This window comes from Blennius ocellaris, assembly GCF_963422515.1.
Source record: "Blennius ocellaris genome assembly, chromosome: 18".
Taxonomy (NCBI): Eukaryota; Metazoa; Chordata; class Actinopteri; order Blenniiformes; family Blenniidae; genus Blennius; species Blennius ocellaris.
The window spans coordinates 14,540,442-14,564,101 of record NC_137667.1 but is presented as its reverse complement, the minus strand read 5'-3'; the positions used below and the strand labels follow the sequence as shown (position 1 = coordinate 14,564,101).

The following is a 23,660-nucleotide window of genomic DNA, read 5'->3' as shown; positions in this document are numbered from 1 at the left end:
ATTCACACTTACCTTTTCCTGTCAGCAGATGTCTTGCTACACTGTCCTTATGGATAGAGGATCTACCCATGGAGGTTTTGAATGAATTGGGAATATTCCCAAACCCTCTAACAAAAAAGTCAAATGGAGGTTACAGGTTTTGCAGCACTTTTTTTTTTTTTTATGTCAGCAGCTCTGACTGTGAATTTATGGCACTACAATGACATCTGTCATATCCAGTTCTGTCAAGCAGTATGGCAAAAAGGCTTAACTGTTTTTTTTTGTAAACTATATGTTACCCTCAAGTTCCACAAAATACCTGACCATGTAATACAGATGTCATTTCCCCCCCCATTTCTTAGTTTAGTGCTTATGTTAAAAATATACGTTTCCAATGGCAATTGGATTCCAGGGTTAATTCACGACCCACAACTGTAATTGTTCTCATTTCCAGTTGTGAGCCACACAGATGTCACCAGAGTTGCTGTGGCCATTTTTCAACACGATGCATTTCCACATCTGGAGTTTGTTTTATGAGGCTGTTGTACAGCAGCAGGATGAGAGGCTGCTCGGCTGCGGTTTGCTTTTAATGTTTAAGCCGCTGCTGTTGTTGTGTTGTATGCAGGTGTTCTCGTATTTAAATCTTCAAAATGTTCACCCATTACACGGTATTTGGAAGATTTTGACTCCAACAATGACAATATTTTCCCACTTCATGCACTTTATCATTATTTGGTAGCCATTAAATGTAGAAACATGTGGTGGGGAAAAAAGCTTTGTTCTCTGTCTTTAACGGTTTTTCTATGGAGAATGGACTGCAGGGTCCAGTGTGCATTAATTTCCTACATTTTTTTCTATCCCTTTAGGAGTCAGACAGGTCACTTAGCATATTGGAAAGACTGAAAATGGAAACAAGTATTGGGTCCTATCGGAATGCTAAATCTATCCCAACAGCACTTCTGAGGCTAACTTATTAGATTTAGAGAGGCTAGAAAGCAGATTTTGTTACCTTTGGACAGGGCCAGACTAGCCATTTCCTGTTCTGTGTTTATGCTAAGCTAAGCTAATCAGTTGCTGGCTGGAGCTGAACATCTAGCATACTAACAGTGGTATTGATTTTCTTATATAACTCCTGGCAAGAAAGCAAATTGTCTAATTTCCTAAAATGTCAAGACACTCCCTCAACCACCAGCCTTCTCTTTCTACTAATGGTTTCTCATACTCTCAGTTGTGAGGAGAAAAACAGAGCTGAAATGCAAGGAGCACACAAACACTCACGCGCACACACTTGCAGAGCATCTGTGGCGCGCAACGTAAATCACCTGCTGCCCCATGCCCTGTGGGAGTCGAGGGGGGGGTGGATAAACTCCTGGATGGAAACGAGGAAAAAAGGGAAAAAAAGCCAAATGGGGGCAAAGGAGGAAAGACAAAAAGCAGCAGATGAAGGAGGGATCAGAACGAGCCAGTGAATTACTACAGCGAAGCGGAATTCCTCAGAGTTCATCATGTGACTCAAGAAACAGACTCTGGAAATGCAGCTGCGGTAGTCTACCAGCACATTGAGGAAATGAAAAGAAAGTCAGGGAGAAGGGGAAGACGATGAGAGTGAAACAGGAACAAATTGTTATCTAATCAGTTTGCGAGGCCTCTGCGGAGGTCAGCAGGAGATGAATTGCAATATCTGGCAACTGGAGCGGCCTCAACAGTCTGAAATGCCTTCGCCAGAGAGAAATGTAATGATTGCACCAGGAAGCACAGATCAAGTACACACAGTCATAAATTACAGCACTTTGGATCCACAGGATTGTCCTCAAAACTCTTCTCCAGCATGCCAAAGTTTTATGAGTGCAATGTCATGAAATGTAGGTGCTAACACGTGACATAAATGGTGATAAAGGGCTGCAGTGAGTAAGCAGCATACTGGCTATTGAGAGTGGTGGAATTTTATTACTTCCTGTCAGGAGGTGTTGGCTCAAAAGCAAATCCAGCTGTAAGAAAAAAAAAAATCCTCGTATTCTGAAGGATGGCAGGAGATACATGCATTCCTCTCTATATTGTTGTATGCTATGACAGCACCATGTGAGCTTCGGTGTGCATACGTGTCAACCTGTGTGTGTCTTGAACACTCGCAAGGCTCCAGATGTAAACCGTGAGTGTGTCTCTGCAAGCAGCAGTCCTCCTCACACTTTGCTCACCAGGCATGAGCGGGACGGTGCCGCAGCTCGGCCCTGCAGAACAAACACACTGCATAAAGAGAGTCTGTGTGGTGCTAAGTCTCACACTGGAGTGAGGGATGAAGAGAGAGGAGCGAGAGAGGTCGCAGGACAAAAATATAGGTTTGTGAAAGTGAGACGATAAAAGACAAAATGGAGAAACACACGGTGGAAAGATAAGATGATTCACCCCCAAAAAGTTGGGTTTTTCTATTGGATTTTCAGATAGCCTTGTCAAAACTAAGACCATGTCGTGAAATATTCCTGGGGGTGGTGGTTGGTGCAGCGGTGGAGAGGTATGACTGTAGGCCACTCAAGCGTGCAACTATTCACATGCACCCCAACAACAGACCTTCATATATCAGACTCTTAGATTTCTCTGTTTCACCCAGAAAGGTGTCCCGACAGACTCCAGATCTAAGCTGTATGTTTGACACAGACCGTTTCAAATCCGAAAATGCTTAGGTGATGTGTGAGATAAGTACAACTAATCAAATTCCCATCAGCCCATGTAATTAAAATTAGCTCTCATACAAAATACCAGATGTTAAAGTCCAACATCTTATTCATAAAAATTTTTTTTTTTAAATTGGGGATTTCCCAAATGTGGGCCATTGCCCTCTGGTGGTCCGCAGTGGTCCTGCAAGCCATTATTTACAATATTGAACATGATTTTAGTATACATTTGTTGTTTTCAACTGAATTAGTTTTGCATTTTTGTTTCAGAAAGGTTCTGCGTTTACACAGCAACATTTTATGAAAGATGTCCGTTTACATGCAAATGGCAGAAATTATGTCATTATCATGTTGGGCCATGAGTTGGCGCTGTTGGCTGTGTTTGCAATGAAACCACACACTCGTGTGCAGAGAACTATAAACACTAACATCATCCAGGTTAGGGTTAGGGTTAGGGTTAGGGTAAAGATTAAATCCTACAGAGCTGAAAGGGATGAAGCTAACCACTTTGATGGAGTTGGGTTGTGACTATAATGTTGACACCTCTCTTACAGTATGTCGATGGCAAGCAGGGAGACTAATTCTTGCAGATGTAAAATGTGTGCTGAAATCAGTCAGCTGCATTCAGAACATCCACGTATGTATGCACAGTGTTTTCAGACCTGCCACTTTATGTACGTTCTTTCACATATGTGGCCAAGAGTCCACCAAACCCAAAACCTCTCCCTAATTACACAGTAGATGGTGGCAGAGCCCTGACCTCCATGCGCATCTGTTACATAAATACTCATTTGACGGAAACTGCTGTCAGGCCCCATCGTGGTCTGCAGCAATGGTTTAAAACCACTGTTGGACCAGAACACTGCCACTCCCTGGCTTGTTTCGAGCTCAGGCCCTTCAGGATGTGTGTGTCATGCATGGATGACCGGCTGCATGTATGTTTGACATGCAAAGAACAGCATGAAAGCAGACAGATGTTTTTATGCGTGTGGTTTGACTTGGAATCTATTAGTATGTTAATGGATTACCGTATAGTTCCCCATAAGTGAGCACCGTCTAATAGAAGAGCACCCCCCTTTCTCTAAGATGTGGAGTGTGCAAAGAAAACACAACTCACTACTTGATCAAATATATTTTGCAGTGGGTGCTAAAATGCATGTATTTTTTTGGTTTTATACTAAACACCTCTCCACTAGGGCTGTCACCCTGTTGCCCTCCCATCTCCACGCCGTTGGAAACTCGGTAGTGGTTCTCGCGAGGTGCTGTCCACCGCTCAGTGTAAGGCGGGTCAGTGGAGGCGGTTGGGTTAGCGGTCAACTTATTCTTAACCGTCTGCCACAACAAATGTGGATATGCACATGTGCGTGGTTTGCAGAACTACTTCCGTGTCAACAAAGACACATGTAATTACCGTATTACTCGCGCAATGCAGATCTATTGGGCAATGTACGGTATGTTAATTATTTAACTTGTGCGTTATTAAAGAATTTACGCTCTTTAAAAAAAAATCTGAAGATCAAAAAAAAAAAAAAATTAATTCATGTGTATAACAATAAAATAATATAATTCAATGAGTTTGCTCATGATTGCTTTCATGTTAAAAGAGTGAAATTGAAAAGTGTGTTAGTAGTGGCAGTGTGAGTGTGCAAGAACACGTTCCCCAAACCAGAAGCAACAGGATGTGCGTCTGCAGTGAACCACCTTCAACCCCAATACATCACCGTATTGCCTAAACCACACAAGTGTGCGTGCACGAACACGCACACACACACACACACACACACACACACACACACACACACACACACACACACACACACACACACACACACACACACACACACACACACACACACACACACGACCCTAGGTGTCATTTTTTTCTCGTCTCATCAGGTGCTGAGAAAAGTGCATTAGCTACACGTGAATCACATGCTGGAGATTTTACTATATCTCTGTGAAGAAGAAAACTTTAACTTGGCGAATAATAGATGAGGTATCAGAATTCATGGCTCCTTATAAGCAAAATCATGTTCATTCTGGACACTACAGAGCATTTTGACTGAGCCATATTTTCAGCGTATGCAAACAAAATGCTCATTTATGTGCAGAGTAGTGGAGTGACAATGCCTGAATAGCAATGACGGGAAGTTGGTACTTTACACGTCCATGGTGGCAAGACAGAAAGTGAAAAGCAACAGCTGAGCAACAGACAGTTGGCAGGTTGTACTTCCCAGAACAGCAGTCTTTATTTATAGATGAAACCTTGAAAACATTCCATTGACAGCAAAAACCTGTTCTGTTTTTCTGATCAGTCTATTTTAATCTTGAATCACAAGAAGAACACAAACACCTGATTGTTGAACACACCCTGTATTGCTTACCTGAATTTACTGTACCTTTCACTTCCTCACCTAAAACAAATCCACGGGGGGACAAAAACAGGAATTGGAACAATTCATTTTTTAGAACCAGGTCCACAGAAAAGACAAATTATTTGTTCCTCGTTTCACATACGTAACAATCAGAAGTAGATAGACAAACCAAGGCTCTGGTGGGTTCACTGCTATATTAGAGCTAGAAATCAACTATAAAAATTAATTAATTAATCATAAATGTCATAAATGCAACTTAACATCTAAAACTATGTATAGAACTTTACAAGCTGTGTTCATCTACTATTTTATTCATGTTTTGCAGCTCCAGGTAAATTTGATTTAGTGAAAAGTCACAAAAATGGCTCTTTTGGTCATAAAAGTTACAAACACCTGCCACATAAAGTCTGACATAATGTGCTTCTATGACATAGAGCAGTTGTTCCTAACTTTTTTTTTTTTTTTTACTGGGAGCAACTCTCCTAGAAAGGCTAGACACCCTCTGTGATTTTTCATTTGAAAAACATTACATTGAAGCCAAATGACGGTGGAACGACTTTTAACAAAGATACAAAATCAGTAGCCTTTGAAACTGCCTTGTCATGGCCGTCTTTTACAAATGTGAATCTAATTTTGAAATCTGCAGCACACCTTTGAGATGTTTGACATCACCCCAAAGAAGTCCAGCACCCCGCATACAAAGACATCGAGCATCAACAGTAGACATATGGAATATTATTCAATCTGTCCTTGAGATGATAACATTCTTCGATTTATGATGACAGAATAAGAATATACATAGTTTCAACTTCAGCTACTTTTTAATGCCTGCATTCATGAACTTCTTGATCTCTGTATATTTTGCTATTATCAGCCCCCTCTTACGAGAATAAAGAAAATCTCAAAAAAATGATGCCAATTTTCAAAGGATAGAAGCAACTGCGGAAAATCACATCCCATGACTCATTTATGTCAAATGTTAGAGATGCGTACAGACAAACCTCTGGTCTAAAATCTGCATTACGATCGTCTGTATTTCTCTCAATCTCCTGAGCTCAAGGAGCAGTACCGCGAGTAACCATGGGGGCAGTGTTGAGAGAAGAAGAATGGCTTATGATACTTTGAGTTTCACCGCCTCATACACCACCACTAACACTGCCTCTGATTGTGCCTCCACCTCAACGTAAGTATAAAGAAGTGGAAGTGGAAGTATAAAGGCCGTAGGTGATTTGAAATGAACATATCTCTTTTTGTAGCTACGCTGAGCATAGATGAACTTTAAGTGCTTATGAGTGACCAAGATGTTGGTTTTATTAACAAAACCACTGCTGAGGAAGTGGTTTTCACCATGGCCCACCTCTTCTAGTACAGTAAGCTTCTGAGTACAATCTTGTCAGTTCTTTGCCACCCATGCTTGTTTTTTTTTTTCTTTTCTTAATCAAAAACTACTTAAACTGAACCAAACAGCACATTCTAAGGAGAGGCAACGAAGAAATATACACCTATTATGAGTCATTAAAAACCACATTTTCATCATAAAGTGGGTTTCCTTTAAAGCAGCTTACCAAGTATATCCCTTCTCTGTTTCTGTCATCAAGTGCAGAGTGAAGGCATTTGGAAAATCTTGAGGTGCTAAATATGCCTCTCATTGCTGCGGTAAGGCCGGGTTACATAGTGTATCACCTCATGGGGAGTACCGGGACACTGGAACCTTGTACTGTATCCTCTGTCCTAATAGGCACCTTGCTGATTCTGACATATCTTTCTCAGTCCCACACACACATTGCTACTGTACACACGCATGCAAGGGAGAGGCAAACAAACGCGGCGTCCACATGCCGATGCTGTTAATTCATACGTGGCGGTGGAGTGCCACAGCGTTAGGGTGAGAGGAACTCTCTCACCCTTGACTGGCCTCTTGGAAACATGGGCAATAATTCAAATTCAGACTAAATAGTAACTCACAAAGCCACATTCAGAAATAAGTTGCTTTCATTCATAAACACCTCCTGATTGTCCACTCTGTCTTTTCAGGATAGCTACAATCTCTTAATTGTGGCCCATTTGAACTTGAAAGCCAGAATTCATTCATCATCTGTGACTGGTATTCATTCATTTAGTTTCTGCACTTATCAAGGACAGCTTGTGAATCAGGGACAAGATATTCAGAGAGAATATGGCATAAACCAGAGTAGTCGGATGTAAAATACAATGGCAGAGTGAAATGTACTGAATACTTCCCACTTTTTAAATGCACTGCTTTGATTCAAACCAATTTCTTTTTCTCCTCAGTTCATCCCTAAGATTCTAGAAACGTCAGCACTGTACCACAAATTGGCAGCGTTTATGCATTTACCCATACAGTATTTGCAGACCGTGGCGGTCATTTTTGCCCGTTTGCTGCTGGTCACAGCTCACAGTCACAGACAGTCTGCACTGACCTGTAATCAATGTGTCAGAGGGAAAAATCTGTGGGAACAAAAGCTTCTTGCATTGCATGTAAAGTCAAGATGACCTGCTAAACTTCAAACCAAGCAAGAGAGTGGGGGAAGAAAGGAAATTTAAGTGACTTTTAAACTAGTACATGGGCTGATCTGAATATTATAGAAATTGCCGATTTACTGGACTGGGCATTTTTCTGGGCCAAAATGACTTGTTGATGTGTGATTTATGGATATCATATATATCATTGTGTATAACTGACACAGATGACACCTCTGACATTCATTCATTTACATACATAGTGCGCTTGTACTACTGACTACTGTACCTACTGATATACACTTTCTCCATCAATATGATTCCACTCAGCTCCCATAAAAAGCTTGCACTATTGTCTGTTCGGTGGAATACATTAGAGTGAGAGCTCCATTCTTTTCCCTTGTTGTAGGAATAAAATAATGCATGAAATTTCAGTTGGCATCAGAAGCTTTTGTCTATCACCAAGTAAGACAGGAAGATCTATGCCAGTGGTCAGAGAAGAATGGCCAGACTGGTTCGAAATGCAGAAAGGCCGCAGTAACTGAAACAACTTTTTTACAATATGAAAAAGGTATGCAGAGGACAATCTCCGATCACACAACATGTTGAACCTTGAACCCCGACGAGCTCCAGCGTGTTTTATCCAACGTGGAAACGGCGCCCCATCCTGCCTTGTATCAGTGGTTCAGACTGTAGGTGGTATTATTGTTTTTGGTATATTGTCTCTGGGCACACTTCGGACACAGACAAAACCAATTTTGTGTTTACGCTTTCTATGAGTGCTGGCTCCAGCTGAGCTCAGCCTTGAAGATGGGAGTCTCTCTTTAATTTTCGCAATGTGGGCTCGGCTACGCGAGGCGGCGGTCAGCGGTCTGCTTCAGCCCCTCAGAAACACTTCATTAGAACAGACCGGCTAATTATAGACAACACGAGTTTAGCTTCAGCACAACAGCCCGTTATGAAACATCGGAGAAAGACAGAGAGAAAAGTTATACGGGTCATCATTGGAGTGAAGGAAACTTTCAGATGAAAAATGGATAATGATGGCTTCTAATTTGGTGCTCGGAGACAGACTTTTTAAGTTTGGGAAAGCAAGGACATTTAGAAAGTACTAAGAAATGTTTAAAGTAAACAGCTTGCTGAAGGAAGTGAGCAATAGTGTTTGCTGATAAGCCTCAAAGCCCCTGAACTCAAGACTTATGATTTTATCGCTTCTTTTATCAAGTTCGAGCGATTTCATATCACCCCTAATGTTTATATGTGGCTTTTTCAGACATACTTTCAACTATTTTCTCCTTACGGTAAACTACAGAAACTTACATCAACAAACACTTCTTTCTTCTCTCTCAGGGACTAAACAGCAGATCTGTCAAGTATTTCCTATATTGGCATCATTAAATTATGAAGAGAAATGGCAGCTGATACACATGCTTACAAGATGGAAAATGTCCAAATATGGAACTGTAGGTGTGGTGATGCTTGTCTCTTGTCCACAAACTCACACAAAGGCATGCACACGATAAAAAAACAAAACATGGACATACAGGCACGCAAACGAGTGGGTATAAATAACAGGAGGACCCGGAGAGACAGTGCTTCAAGGAATCTTGTGGTTGATTATGCAGTGGAATTACATGTAATGATCAGGAACACAAACTTTCCAACTGGCAGTGTTGCACGGCCAATCCACCCCAGTGGCCCATTTGTTCATGTGTTTTGCGTCGCAAACGTCCGCGGCAGTGCACAAGACTACACACAGGCTGCATCTGTTCGCTCACATTTCGCTGTCCAGGCCAACATTTTGCATGGGAGGTTTTTGCTCACGCATCCAGGGAAAGAAAGAGAAGCAGGTGGCAGATGACAGCAGGTCACAACACAGAGAGGTAGGCAACAAGAAGATGTAGAAAGTGCCCAGGAACTGAGGGAAGTGCAAAAAGATGGAAGGAGGCAGAGAAAAGTGAGGGAGGGTAAACAGTTGGAAGAGAGAGTGGCCATTTTCGGGTGACAACCTGCAGTAAAGAATTAGAAAAGCTTTCAGCAGATTTCTGTGATGGATGGATTTATAGGACATGGAGGTCCAGCTGGCATAAAGTCAGCTCGGTTAAAAACAGACTGGTGAAGCAGAAAAGTTGTTGGTGAGCCAAGAGAGAGGCAAGTTGTTCTGGGCAGGTTGGTGGAAACACTACACAACCAGGATCTGGGCCAGTGAAGCAGGCCAGACAACTGATGTCTTTTCAAGAGAATGCGACACACTGTGTGTGAAAAAAACCGCGCTGAAAGTTTTTCCAAGGTCCTAACATGACTTTTGACCTTCAATTGCTTGTGACGTACGAAGATGATTTCACATTTCAAGCAATAATTATCTGATTCAAACACATTAGTCTGATAAAACCTCACCTCTCTCTTTGATCTGACAATACTAACCACACCTGCTGAACCTTGCAGGACACCAAGAACAACCTCAGTCTTTACTGGTCAGGGGAAAAAAACCTTCTAGGAAACTGGATGTTTGTAGGTTTTTGGGATTTAAAAAAAGCCTGTAGTTTGGACTGCATAGCCTTCAGCCATGATGTCTGTTTGAAACATCTGGAAAATGTGGTTTCTTGTGTGGAGCTAAACATCAGTGCAGGGTTAAGACTTCAATTCAGAACTGCGTCACTCCACTGAATATCAGGTCCTTGAAGAATCCATTGCATGGAGGGTAAACATGACAGAAAAGCTCTAGATGTATTCAAGAGTTTGTCAGCGTGACAGGTGATGGCAGGATGGGGATTTTAGCACCGACTCTCACTTTTCGTGGGGGAGGCGGCTGCTGCACTCTTGAACTCACACAGGAGATCTGTGTTGAGAGAAAACTATGTAAGCATTTAAGAGCGGGAGAAAGGGAAAGAATGAGAGGTAATAGTGGGTTTCAGACAAGAAGAGCTCATTCTGGTACAGAGGTGTGACTTTTGGGCAAGGCGGGGCTGACTTTATACAGGAAATAATCCCATTACAAGTAAATATTTAAGACTTTTCAGGCCACATCCTTTGTTTTGTGTTCAACAGCCTCCGCTCCATAGATGTCTGTGTGTGTAACTGGAGATTTGGTTGGAGACAAATGCACTGTGTGTGGAAGTGGTGCTTCGGAAACTGCGTTCTGGTTGTCAGCCAGGGTGCAAATAAGTGTCCATCATTGAAACAGTATGTCTTAAGTTAATTTGCTAATGTTCTTAAGCCAGTGGTACTTGCTGAGAACAGTGGAGTGAATCCATATCAGTAAAACAGAGGACAGACCTCGACACATTGTGAATACAGAACTATTAGTCGACATAAGCACAGAGGAAAATGTTTGATCCCCTTAATGTTGGAGCAACATTTCTCCAAAATAAAATAATTTTAGTCAACATTCAGATCACACTGTCACTTTATATTGGCTCCTCATTAAAACGTATCCTGTCACATAAACACTGATATACGTACTGTCGCTTCATAAATACTGAGATGAGTTGCTTCATGAAATTGCGATGCACTCAAAGATGGTTTTTACAAACAACTTCAGCAAGGAGAGAGCATCATAATGACTTGCTTCTCATTCAACTGAGCTGAACCCAAAAGGAGCACAACGCCATAAAACTTAAAAGTGCAAGGCAATCGGTTCCTCCGAAAGAGCACATCTTGCTTTTAACAACATGGGCTGGGCAATGCCGCTCTATCTCTCCCGCTGTATATTTAAGGCTGCTATTTTAAACCACTATATTCTTTTTCATGGTCATGAAATGAGGGGAGCAGGCTGAGTTGTGGTAAACTCACTCAGATTAAAGATAGGCACCGTTTCACGAACAAGGTATGTCACTGACCACCAGGCAACATGTTTCAGTTTAGCAAGTCCCGAAACAGCCACTTTCCTTGACATTGGGCCCTACACTTGCCACACAGGGTTCGGCTCGGCTCGGCTCGGCTCAGCTCAGCTCAGCTCGGGGGGGTGTCAGAATCCACTCGTTTGATGAAATTGGAAAATAATTGCCGGGCTTTCGAGACCACACAGACTTGCTGTTTGATGGCAGGAGTATATGTGGGACTTCAATGTGAGCAAGCACGTGTGGCGTACTGTGGCAATCAATCAAGGAAGGTAAGCTGACAAAAGTAAACAAAGAAATCGACTGAATTACCCAGAGTGATGAGCGATGAAGGTTGAAAGGCTGAATTGAGTTGCTGGATGTCTAATTCTGTCTATATAAATAATATGATACAACAATATGGAGCGACTCTTTTAAGATAAGTACCCACAAGCGTACAACTCTACCCATCACCTTGAGCACACTCGTTAAAGTCGCAAATAGTCATTATTTCTTAAATTCAATCAGTATTTAACCAGGTGAGTCATTACGAGCAAATTCTTATTGACAATGATGAATTGGCAAATGTAAAGTCACTTTGAACGAGAGAGGGAAGTGGCTAAAAGAGAATACAAGGTAAAGAGTATCAAGAAATTATTTCTACAAGTACAAGAAAATATAAAAGGTAAAATCAGACCTGACTACTGGGTGAAGGAGCCGTTATATGCACCAATGAAAACATTCATGACAGAAAACTTGAATTGTGACTTGGAAATGAAAATGGATATTGCTGATTGTAGGTACAGCGTTGACCAGCTACTGGTTGTGGCAGTTTTTGGTGTTTTGATATTCATTAGAATAAGATTAATTTTGTTACTAAGATAACAGGAGCCATATTCATATAAGTCCAACAAGCTCAATACAGACTAATAACAGACTCAAACAAACTGCTTAATAAAGTTATTTCGATCCATCGATCTACTCTCCACCTCTATCTGAGGATCAGAGGGCTCCAATCCCCGCTCACTTTTCTCACTATGGGCAAAGCAAAGCGGAAGCCTCCCACACACGTGACGGGGGATTCTGAAATCTCAACATAGCAACAAAAGAAGTACAGATCTGGTCTGACTCATGCTCATCTCACTGCCCTGATGGACATTAAACCAGAAAAAGAAGAGACTATCAGTTGGTCTATCTGTGGATGGAGTGACCTGCATCTGCAGGACCTCCACCATCTACCAAGCAGGAAGCTGAAGAGGAGAGAGAAGGAGACGAGGCCCGGCAGGATGTTGAGGAGGACTTAGTGCTTGTTTCTGTTTCCGTAAACTTGGCTTTAATCCCACAATTCCATTATTTGTGATTTCAATTTCAATGGACATTTTTCCCCCCCTCACTTTTTGATGAGTTGTTTTGGGAAAACAAATAACTTTTTGTTGTGGATTCATTTACCTGCAAAGTGAAAGGAGGGCAGTGAAGGTGTTTGCAAGCCATGAAAAAAACTACTATACAGCAACTATATAGTAAGTCCCTCAATATGTAAGAAACAAAACTTTAACTGATGCTTAAGCGTTTTAGAACAATATTTGCTTTCATTGACATAAAAAAATAAACAGCTGTATTTTTTAATATGTATGGCACACAAGCCAAGTAATAATATACTGCCCTAAAATGTATATTAGATGGGAGTTATAACAGTCATTACTCAGCAATCCTCCAACAGCAGTTTTAGCTTGTGCCTTGGTGATTTTTTTTTCTTTCCATCTGCTCTCTTTTCATGTGGGGGAAAACAAATGCACTAATGAAAGATAATTAGCTTGTACTGTTTTACTGTTTGCCCGTCTCAGTAGAGAGGCCAATAATAGCCTTTCAGGCATGCTGAAGCTAATTGGTAACGTGAATTGCTTCAATTATGTAATGACATGGTTACCATTAGCTGTTTTTCCAATTCCATTTCTCTTTGTAATAACCCCAAACAGAAGAAATGGGAAGAATAGCTGATTGTTCATCATTTTCACTAATGCAAATGACAAAATCAAAACATGTTAATTTAATTTTTGCTGTTGTTTTTTAACTCGAAGCAGTGAAATCCTCCCTGTCCCTCCCACTAGGTTAAAAAACAAAAACAACAAATGTCAGTTGTTGTTTTTTCTAACCCTTGAGCCTTATTAGAAAACATTAATATTGAGCATTAGTGTGGCTCACCTCGTCACAACATGGGCTGAGGAAATGACAAAACTTTTTTGCAACACAGTGGCGCAGTGGTTCTGGTGAATCTGTGTGTAACGGTATTTGTAATGCTTGGACATTCAGATGGAATACAATGTGAGAAGGACATGTTGGACATGCCTCACCTTCTAATGAGCGTTGTCAACTTGAAGTGTTCCATGGATGCCAAATATTTTTCTACTCGCACAACCAGAACATGACACCGTGTATACTAAATTATATCTTTGGATTTGACTTTTCACACAATGGCACTTTCACTTGTATTACCATCTGGCAACTCAGTGAGTATTGACGAGTTCTGGACTCATTTCTATTCAATATGACACTAAACTGGCTTGTAGTATGGGACTGTCACTGCAGTCACATGGACACTAAATCTGTCAGTTTAAATAGCTGAAATAGAGCAACAATTCAACAAAAGACTGTGTTTTTAATATCCTTTCGCAGGAAGTCGACACATCTGTGAATGAAGCCGTGAGCTTGTTTCAAAACTCACATTGCACATGGCCGACTCACCTAATAAAGGTTTTAACACATGTGTAGCTTAATAAACTAAAGCGCTGAAGCACATGGCTCAACGTTGGTCATGTTATGATGACTTCAGAAGCCATGTGACACATGTGCAGATCTGACTGGACAAAGAAAATCTAGTTTCTTTAGCTATTGATGGCAATCTGGCATGCATTGGCAGGCATGACTCACATCATAACATTTGAGTTAAACAGATTTGGGTCCTTCGAACTCTTTTGCCGTATTCAAAAATCCTCTTTTTCTACTTTTTTTTTCTATCCGTGCATTAACATGGGCTGGACATTCACAGCTGAAACATGTGGGGCACGCTGTATATGTTGAAATATGGAGAAAGAGCCAAACACAAGCTGTCTGTTTCTTCTGTGCGTGATCTCAGACACATCCCAAAAAAGGTTTTTCAGGCTCATAATCACATTAAAATTATCTTTCAATTCAGGTTTAGTCCCAAACAAGTATTGATTGGCAATACTAAACATCAATATGGTTTCCAGAGGTAAAGCTATTTGTTTTTTCACACATAAAATAATGTAATCAGGCAACCTCAGCCAAGTCTAAATAGTGTAAATATCTGCTCCACAGTCCAGTGGGATTTTACGCTGCCACACATTGTTCTGCCACGCAGACACGTCACTCTTGGACATGACGCTGCATCACTATTTATGAGTGTAGGAAACAAAAAGTCTTGAGAAAGTGTCAGAACAGTGTCAGTGATTGGATACAGCGAGGTGAGCAGACCGAGACATCTGGGTCTGAAGGTCTGCACGGCAGTTTAGTTACTGCGACTGCAGGTTGAGTGGCGGCTTCAAACAACAAACTCAAACCGAAGCGCAAACAGCACATCCCGTGTTTCCTCTATGTTGCACGTGGCAGAGAGTGGTACAAACACCTGGAGCACTATCACAACAAATCCAGCCAATTAATCCGTATTTTCTACGGAAGAGAATTAAGGCCACTCGTGAGAAATATAAAATGAATGGGAGGTTGATTTCTGTTTTTCATCATGCACTTCAAATAAAAAGTTGAAATGTCAAGACTAAAAGTTGAAACACAATGTCGAGAACACAGTGCATCCCGAATTCTTCTCCGTGCTCGTGTGGTTTATCCTACGGAATCACAGTTTTCTGGACATTCTCTTCAAATCTGAATACTGATAATGACACTGTGTTTGTGAGCGAAAAGAGAAAGAATGTCTTTGTTTCTAAAATCTGATTGTGAAGCATCGTTTCACCACTTCATCATACTCCCTGAAAGGCATTTTGTAGGAGCAGTCACATGTACTGGCTTTTGTGATCTCAAAACTTTGACTTACTTTTCATTGCTCTTAGGAAATGCTTATGCATTGTAAACGCATGTATATGTTAGATGTTGGCTATACTGTTTAAAATTGTACAGAATCTCAACTGCAGATCAGGTGTTTTGAAATATAAGACAAATAAAGCAGACTTCACACACCTGCCATTCAAACTTATGGCTACTTAGAGCTTCCTCAGTTACTCTGCAGTTTCCAAACTTTCTTTCTATCACATCTGCACAGGTCATTTTGTTACGCTGTCACAGGAATTATCTACACACAAAGAGGCCCAATCGTGCCTCCTTTATCCCAAATTTCACTCTGCTCTCCCTTCGAGCACAGGTTTCTGCAGAATGAAGACATTGAGCAGGCCACATCTCAAGCCTGTGTTTCCACTTTGGTCATCTCCTTTCCAACTCTGACGCCTTTTTAGAACATACCAGAATCCAGATCTGCCTTCCAAGAGTCATTTCAGGTCCCAAAAGAAATAAAGTTGCCTGAAATTTATCACAAATCGGCTACCTGACTACTGCTTTAGGAATGAAAAAGTTTTCCAAATCCTTTTGAATTCACATTACCAATTTCACCATTCAACTTTCTCTTTGAAATGAATCTCTCTCTCTCTCTCTCTCGCTCTCTCTCTCTCTCTCTCTCTCTCTCTCTCTCTGCAATTACTCATCCAGCTCTCAGGGGTGCGATTGTATCGCTGTTACATAAGAATCTACATTTCCTTAAAGTTACCCCAGTACAGGAGGGTCGGTGTTGGACCTCAAGGTTGCTGTACTGTTAAGATCACATCATAGGAGTGGTACCAGACTCCCACAGAGTTGTGTCTCCCTGTGCTAACAGCTATACATCTGCTCCATCATTACCATAATTGTCAAATTGTGTATGTGTGTGCAAGTCTGTTCAGGTTCGCTTTTCGGACGTGCTGCTTAGTAAAGGGATGATAGACATTATGCATGGTCTCACTGCTTGCTGCCACTATTGTTGAATGAAACTGTGTTGTGTTCTCAAAGTGAACGCTGCCTGAAAGCACTGAGAGTCACAAGAGTTTTGCTTACCGATACAACCAAAAATTAAATAAAGAAATAAGTGTTTTTAACTGCGCTGAGGAGGAAAAAAACCCATGTTGGCAATATTGTTCAGCGAAAGTGAGTGTGCATGCATTAGTGTGTGGAAGTGTGTGTCCACAGGAAATCAATCTGACCCATGGGATTAGCGGCTGACTTGGTGAGTGACTCTCATTCTGTTCCAGATGTTTATCACGTCATAAAGGCCTTAAGCCTTCTGTAAGAAATAGGTGGGAACACAACCTCCTTTCACCACGCACACATGGACACTTGTGCATGCATTCTTCACCGCTGCAGCCCAGTGACAGGCATGTTGAGAGGAAGTCACCTCTGTATCTGATGCTGTGTGGGCTATCAGAGAGTTTGTATCTACAAGAGAACACATGTGTATCCCAACAACCCTTCTGACCCTGATGCAGATGAACCGGAAAACAGACATTTAACCCCTGGTTATTGTGGCAGATTGAACCATGCAGGAGCTCCTCTGACCAGCCTGCAGGTGCTGTCCCACTTATCCCTGTCACCATCTAGCGTAGCAGGACTGAAATACAGCCTTGTCAAGAGACGTCTCAGAGACTGAGATAAATCCCTCAATTTGCAACAAGCAATTCCATTGATGGATAAGGAAGCATTTGACGTTAGAAGAAAAAGCAATTGTAAAGGCGCCACGTCAATCTGAGAATCAAAGTGAAATCCCAGCACAAACTCTGGATCGTCCGTGGCTTTCACGCGGCCAGTCGTGCGTAAAGAGCGCTGCGTGGCCGCCGCGCACCAGCTGGCCGAGCAAAAGACTTGTCAATCACCGTCCACATACTGTATCAACCTCAGCAGTTGCTAAGTTCTTGTTACCACAATAGTTCTCAATCATGTTCTGACATGTCCCTACTTATATTGCAACCGTGCGAATGAGGAATCGCATTCCTCTGCTTGTCGTCGAAAATGCAGATTGTATAAAACGTGGGGAAGCCTGCATGGAAGGGTTATAGAAAACATGAAGTCTGTGCGTTTGAATGTCAGTATCCATTGCTCCCTCACTGGGATGCTCATCCGTCTACTTGAATCTAATCTGGGTGAATAGTGAAGGACGACGATGACAGCTGAATGACCCAAGAGCGTTGTGGAGTGGTCCCTGTGGCTTCATTTAAGACACCTTTACCCTGATGGACAGGCGTAAATCAATGCGCCCTGCTTAAGAAATACGTCAGAAAGTGCAGCACAACTTTTATCCAGAGGTAATCTTTTTTTTCTTTTTTCTTTTTTAATCGGGGGGCGACGGCCAAGAGTGAGGAATAAAAAGTTCTTACCGAGATACTGTCTGATGCCCAGCAGGATTTCAGGAGGTCCTCCGTTCAGCTGGTAAAAAAGGGAGCCGAAACAGAAGAGGAACAGCGAAGCCATGCAGAAACCATACCCTCGCGGAGAGAATCTAAACGGTACAGCCCAGAGAAAGCAGTGCTGTTTGTTGTTTCGTTCTCTGAAGTGGTTGGAAGTCTGGCTGTTGCTGTGAAGGGGACTGCTGCTGAAATTCTTCATCATCTCCTCCTCACAAAACGCCGTAGAAAGTCACCCATCCGTCTGAGGAAATTGAAACTTGTCGCTGAGGGATCATTTGAGTCCTGACTGATAGCTTTTTTTTTTTTTTTTTTTTTTTTTGGGTAGACGCGCAAGCAGCCGAGATCTCCTCCTCCGCCGGAGCAATGGGCTTGTTTTTGCGCACAGCGTTTTGGCTTCGCTCGGTCCTCGCTGGTCGGATGACTGCTCCTTCCTTCTGTCCTTCCAGTCGAGTTAAGGGTCCATACTTCTTCTCCGAGCCTTATGAGGGGTGTCAAATTACAAAACGTGGAAAGAATGAAAACTTCCACCTCATACGGGAGTCGGCTCGGGATTGTTGCGCGTAAAAACAGCGTCATCTAGTGTTACTGGAGAGGCGCACTGCGCGAGGATCGGCGTGATTTCGCTGAACCAATTCTAGTGTATTGCATAATAGAGGTTGACAGCAAGTCGGTGGAAAGAATTTGGAGTCAGCTGTGAAATACATATATTCAAGTTTCAAGTTATATTCATGAATGAATGGTGACCTTATCAGCCGAAAGGCAGATATGATCATAACAACACTAGTCAGAGCTCTGATATGACTGAGAGATCATGTTTTCATATGACAATAATGATTGTCTTATGAAAACATTTAGCTGATCTGATTTTCCCCTCGTACTTACCATTCTAATACTTACTATACCTAATACTTGTACTCTTGTAAGTACAACTTAAAAGACACAAAGGCAGGAGCAAAAACAAGTAGAACTATAACAATCTGCACTTTTAAAATACTAAGCAACTACTGAGCATGATTTCTCTAAATTTTATATTGACATTTGTTTACAAAATAAATAGTCCTATTGTGATTCTTATACTTTACCGTTTCTCTTTAAAATGTGCTTTGAAATCCATTGTGTACGTTGTTTGCAGAATGTTTGTTGTAAAGTTCAATAAAAAGAAAATTACAAAAATAAATAATAAAACGTGCTTTGAAAGCAAATGTCATACAGTTAATGCGAGTTGTGTATCTCCTATTGACAATACAATTAAATATGAAAATAAACAAGGCTTTGAATAGATTTTAAGAAGACAATTTTGTAAGCAATGTAACAGTATTTGTACGACTGTCTGTGTTCCCATCTTGTGTGCATTGTTTGAAACGTTCTCTGCCCCTGCAGGGCAGCAGCAACAACCTTACACTGAGCCGTATATCCTTCCCCAGCAGTCCCGCAACCCACCATTAGACCTTACCTGCACTTAGGATGTCATTCAAAACAGTAACTACCTCAACAAGAGCCTTTCACTGGTGACGGTACTTTAGTCACGGGAGCAACTGTGGTCATGAAAAACAATTAGGTTTTTAAGAGAAAATGTAATAAAGCGTGACAGAGTATTTCTGTTGAGGGTCAGTTGGCTTGCCCTTTCTCTGGTAAATTAACTGTAAATAGCAAAGTGAATGCCGCACATTGCACGGTAGGCACACAAAGGTGAACGCATTCAACGTTTATGACCCAGCCAGTGAGCCAAATCTGCCTCGTAGAAGGGGATTACACAGTATGGATGTCATTAAAATCTCTGCAATTCTTCAGGTGGCGTCTGTTCAGAACTACCGACCGTGGGTCCACAATGTGTCTGAAAGTATAACCCCACTGGAGTATCTAATTTTAATTACATCATTGCACATCTATTAAAGCTTTCAGAATCTGTAATTATGGGTCATGGAACAGGCTATGTTTTTGTTCCCGGCTCACTTAAATTCAGCCCAACACTGCATGTGTTCATCTGTCAGTCTGAAATGATCATGGTAAATATAGGAGGGCAGTATACTGTATCTTACAAAAATCAGTGGTATGTTTGCATTACTTATACATGTTTGGACAAATCCCACACCGTTTAGGTGTTGGTAGGATTAACCAATTTCTTTCCAATGAAGTAGTTAAATAATGCAAAGGTTAAGTCGATATTTACTCGCTTTTCAGCTATAATGATATTCAGGATCCAGGCCTTAATGAATCATCAATCATCTATTCTGCTTCCTGCAGTTCTTGAGGGGCCTGGAGGTTTTCTCAACAGACATCTGAAATAACTGCCATAGGAGTACATTCTCTTTAAGGGTGTATGACATGCAGGTTACTTCAAAGCTTGCAGGAATATGTGCATATAAAAATGTGAGGATTTTCACAAAGATGCTGTACACAGACAAAAACCTATCAGGGGAAAATTGTCGAGGAGTAATGGCGAGGATTTTCTTTTTTTGGGAGTCATTTCAAAATGGACTTGAAATTATATATGTAGTTGCTTCCTTTTTTCCCTCCAAATGGTTCAGGCAACATACAAATGAGGTCACAGGTTTTGAAGGAAACACTTGTTCAGCTGCAAGTGTTTTACACGATGGTCAATTATCCAAAAGTGATATCACAAGTTCTGAAAGTAAAATGGCCACAGACTAAAATACCTTTATAAATTAAACAACTTTGTCAAAAACGTTCACTTCCTCCTCCCAGCAGAGTTGTCCAGCCATCGCACATTCATGCTCTAACCTGCTCTTCCTATTCCTGCGAGAGTTCCAGTGTTTTCCTGGACTTAAATGAAACAAAATATTTGTGAAAACAAAAATAAAAGATACATTCCTCTTGTGGTCCAAGCGGTCATTTCCTTTGCTGTGAATTCAAGTTTTCAGTTTTTATATATCATTATTGTCACAATGTTGGAGGTGTTGCTGTGTCACACACACACACACGACAAACGGAGGTGAAGAAACAGATTTTATTATACTTCAGAATGACAAATAGTTATGGACATTACTTTTGTTGTTTCAATACACAGGCAAATCTGTATGGACAATCATTAGGAAGATGAAAATCAAATAAAATATTTGTACACATATTTTACAATACAAACTAATTCCTTACTGGCTAGAGCAATATGCATTATGCAGGAAGGTATTGCTATTCATATAGTACAGCTAATTACAGGTGATATGAAAAAAACAAAACAAAAATAAGTTATTTAAATATCAATTACATATACAGAATGTGCAACTTCTGGGAAGCATTTCATATATGTAATTAACAATTTTTTTTTCTAAGACTGCAAAAACAATTTGGAAGTGAGTTACTGGAACAGATTAACTCATGAATGGTAACAAAAGTTGGCATAGGGAACTAAATACCAAAATGAAATACCAGCAATACCCATTGAAAACCTTTGCTATACCTGACAACAGCTGTCCAATTGTGGACCTGTGAACAAAATGTAGTCAATTTTACTCGTAAAACAGCTAGGTTTACCATCTAAAGTGCATTTACAGTGTCAGTATTTTCATTCTTTACAAAACACTTCTGGGGTTCTTTCACCGTTTGGAAAAAAAAAGAAGAAGAAAAAGGACCCCATCCTGGCTTCCCCAGAGCACCACTGTGATTGAAGAGGAACAAAGGCATCAGATATCTATCTATCAAGTGCCCACTGCAAATAACAGCCACTAAATTTAGCAATACCAGCTGCTGAAACTTCCAGATCTTCAACTCAAGTTCTGGTTATGAAGAAAGATTTTAACTATCAAAAAGAAGTGGAATAAAGAACATGTATATTTGCTTCACTTCATGCAGAGTGCGCAAATGAAACAACAACGGGTTTGTACTTATTTTCAGTTCAGTTCCTTTTATTTGGGGCTCAAAGTATTTTCTAGCAGGCTCACCCTACTGAGTGGTTCCCTGAAGCTTAATTCTAGTTTGTGCTGAATGTGGAGCTCAGCTCTGCACTTGATGTGGCACTTCTTTGTTTTCTGGCAATTGTGTGATATTAAGATGTCATCATCAAGCTGGAATTCAAACTCCTCAACTTTGTAACCACAGTGTAGACAGTCCAATAAATTCCTGATGAGACACTCCGGATGCCGGTAAGGATCTTCATTTTTCCTCCCTGTATCTAAAGCTCGGCCCAGGGGTGTTCAGCATGGGACGAATTCTGTGCTGTTCTCTTATTTTTGTAGGTAAATCAACGTGTCATGTCATGTGATCCTCATTCATGCATATTTCTGAAATGTTCTGTTTCAATGTGGTTATTTAAAAAAAAAAAACACCCCCCCCCCCCCACACTCCAAACAATCTCTCCCACATATTCAACATAAAAAGGCTTGCACCTTTGGCAAAAGTTCAGTTTCAGTCACGGTGTAGTCAAAACTACAAACATGCTCCATGTGTTGGATATATAATGGTAAGGCAACGCAAAATGTTCTTTGATACACCCGGGAATGTTTTGTTTGAGTGAAAGCTGATTGTGATTACAACAGTAAAACAAAGCTTTCTGTAAGAGTCGTAACACTAGAGCGAGGTGTGCATCTCGGATATGCAGCAACATTGAACGTGACAGTAAGATATGAGATATATAGGTGTGGTGTTTTAGCTTGGAAACAACAGAGCTGGCTGCAAAACGAAGCCACGACAATAAAAAGACAAACACAAACTTTTATCATAGAAATCTTTTTTTTTTCTTTCTTTTTTTAAATCAAGATGTGCATTATGCTATAATACAGAAACATGATACAAAACAAGCCCCTTCAAAGCCACCTGCTATTCATGGATTGGTTCATGGATTTGGTTAATTTAAAACAAAAAATCCAGATATTAAATGAGTTTGTTATTATGAACCTATTAGTGGGAGAAGAATATTAAATGAGAAGGAGATCACTTTGGCTGAGCTGCGTCCTTAAAAGACCCTCAGATTATGTTGCCTTGAGCCAAAAGATGAAATGAAGCACTTATGAAATCTGCAGGAAACAAACCATCTTCCTGTGTTAAAAAAAAAACAAAAAAACATCCATCCTACAAAAGAGTGTGCTATCTTCCTTAAAGGCAGATCCAAGTCTTTATTTTAAGACTTTAGGGGGCGTCTCCAGAATAGAAGCCATCCCACAGAGTGAGTCTACAGTCGTCTCAAAAAGGCATCCGATATCTTGGCTGTCAGGAGAAACTCCTCATTGCCGTAAACATTTGCAAAAAGACAAGAGAGTGATAAAGAGAGAAAATCAGCACTCACGTCGAGTCTTCTGACATGTGCGAGACGGGAAGTATCATAGTGCTGTGGTCACCTTCGTGGTCAAATCACTCCGGTGGCCACTTTCACCCCAAACGGCCGCATCACCGGCCGGGTTAAAAATGAGATGGCACGAACCAGTGGCTCGGTTCCTTTCAGACGTTTCCACCACAGATTAGGACTGCACGTCTCTGTGCGTGCCGACCAACCGCGCCTCGCTGATTAGGCGGCGGACGTGTCTTTCATCAGTCACCCCGGCTTCCCACACGTTGCTCTCTGTTAACAAGGCTACACGGCTCAGCGTGTCAACTCCTGCCGCTGCCAAAGACGCGGCGTACATGGGCAGGCCGATGGAGACGAGCCAGTCTGGGACGGTGCTGATGTTACCTGAAGGCAGAGGCTTCCGGCACATCTCTGTCAATCCTCCAGAGGGGATCTGAGAAACACAGAGGAATAAATAAACAAAGTATGGGTTCAGCATTCGGTGGCTGAAAATCACTGACTTTGCACGGCGGCAGAGGCAAAACTGTGTTTTAGAAAAGAATATAGCAGTAAAGAGCAAAAACAAACCTTAAACACCTGAACTCCTTTAGATAACTTTTTTGAGCTTAGTCGTTATGGCAATTACTCAAGCATAACTTTACAAC

General features: G+C 41.2%; 2 protein-coding genes across 4 annotated transcripts in view; both read right to left on the bottom strand.

The window, feature by feature from the left end:
• The window catches only part of usta (uronyl 2-sulfotransferase a), a 49,418-nt gene extending 31,176 nt beyond the window's left edge, over window positions 1-18,242 (bottom strand). The window contains exon 1 of the mRNA XM_080513810.1: window positions 17,748-18,242. Within this exon, the coding sequence (XP_080369936.1) occupies window positions 17,748-17,979 (232 nt within the window). The 5' untranslated portion in view covers window positions 17,980-18,242. The remainder of the gene's footprint in view (window positions 1-17,747) is intronic.
• A 3,850-nt stretch (window positions 18,243-22,092) lies between these two features.
• The window catches only part of sash1a (SAM and SH3 domain containing 1a), a gene marked incomplete at its 5' end in the record, with an annotated part of 145,736 nt that continues 144,168 nt past the window's right edge, over window positions 22,093-23,660 (bottom strand). For all 3 annotated transcript variants that reach the window (XM_080514282.1, XM_080514283.1, XM_080514284.1), the window contains one exon: window positions 22,093-23,449. In XM_080514282.1, coding sequence (XP_080370408.1) covers window positions 23,189-23,449 — 261 coding nt within the window. In that variant the 3' untranslated portion in view covers window positions 22,093-23,188. The remainder of the gene's footprint in view (window positions 23,450-23,660) is intronic.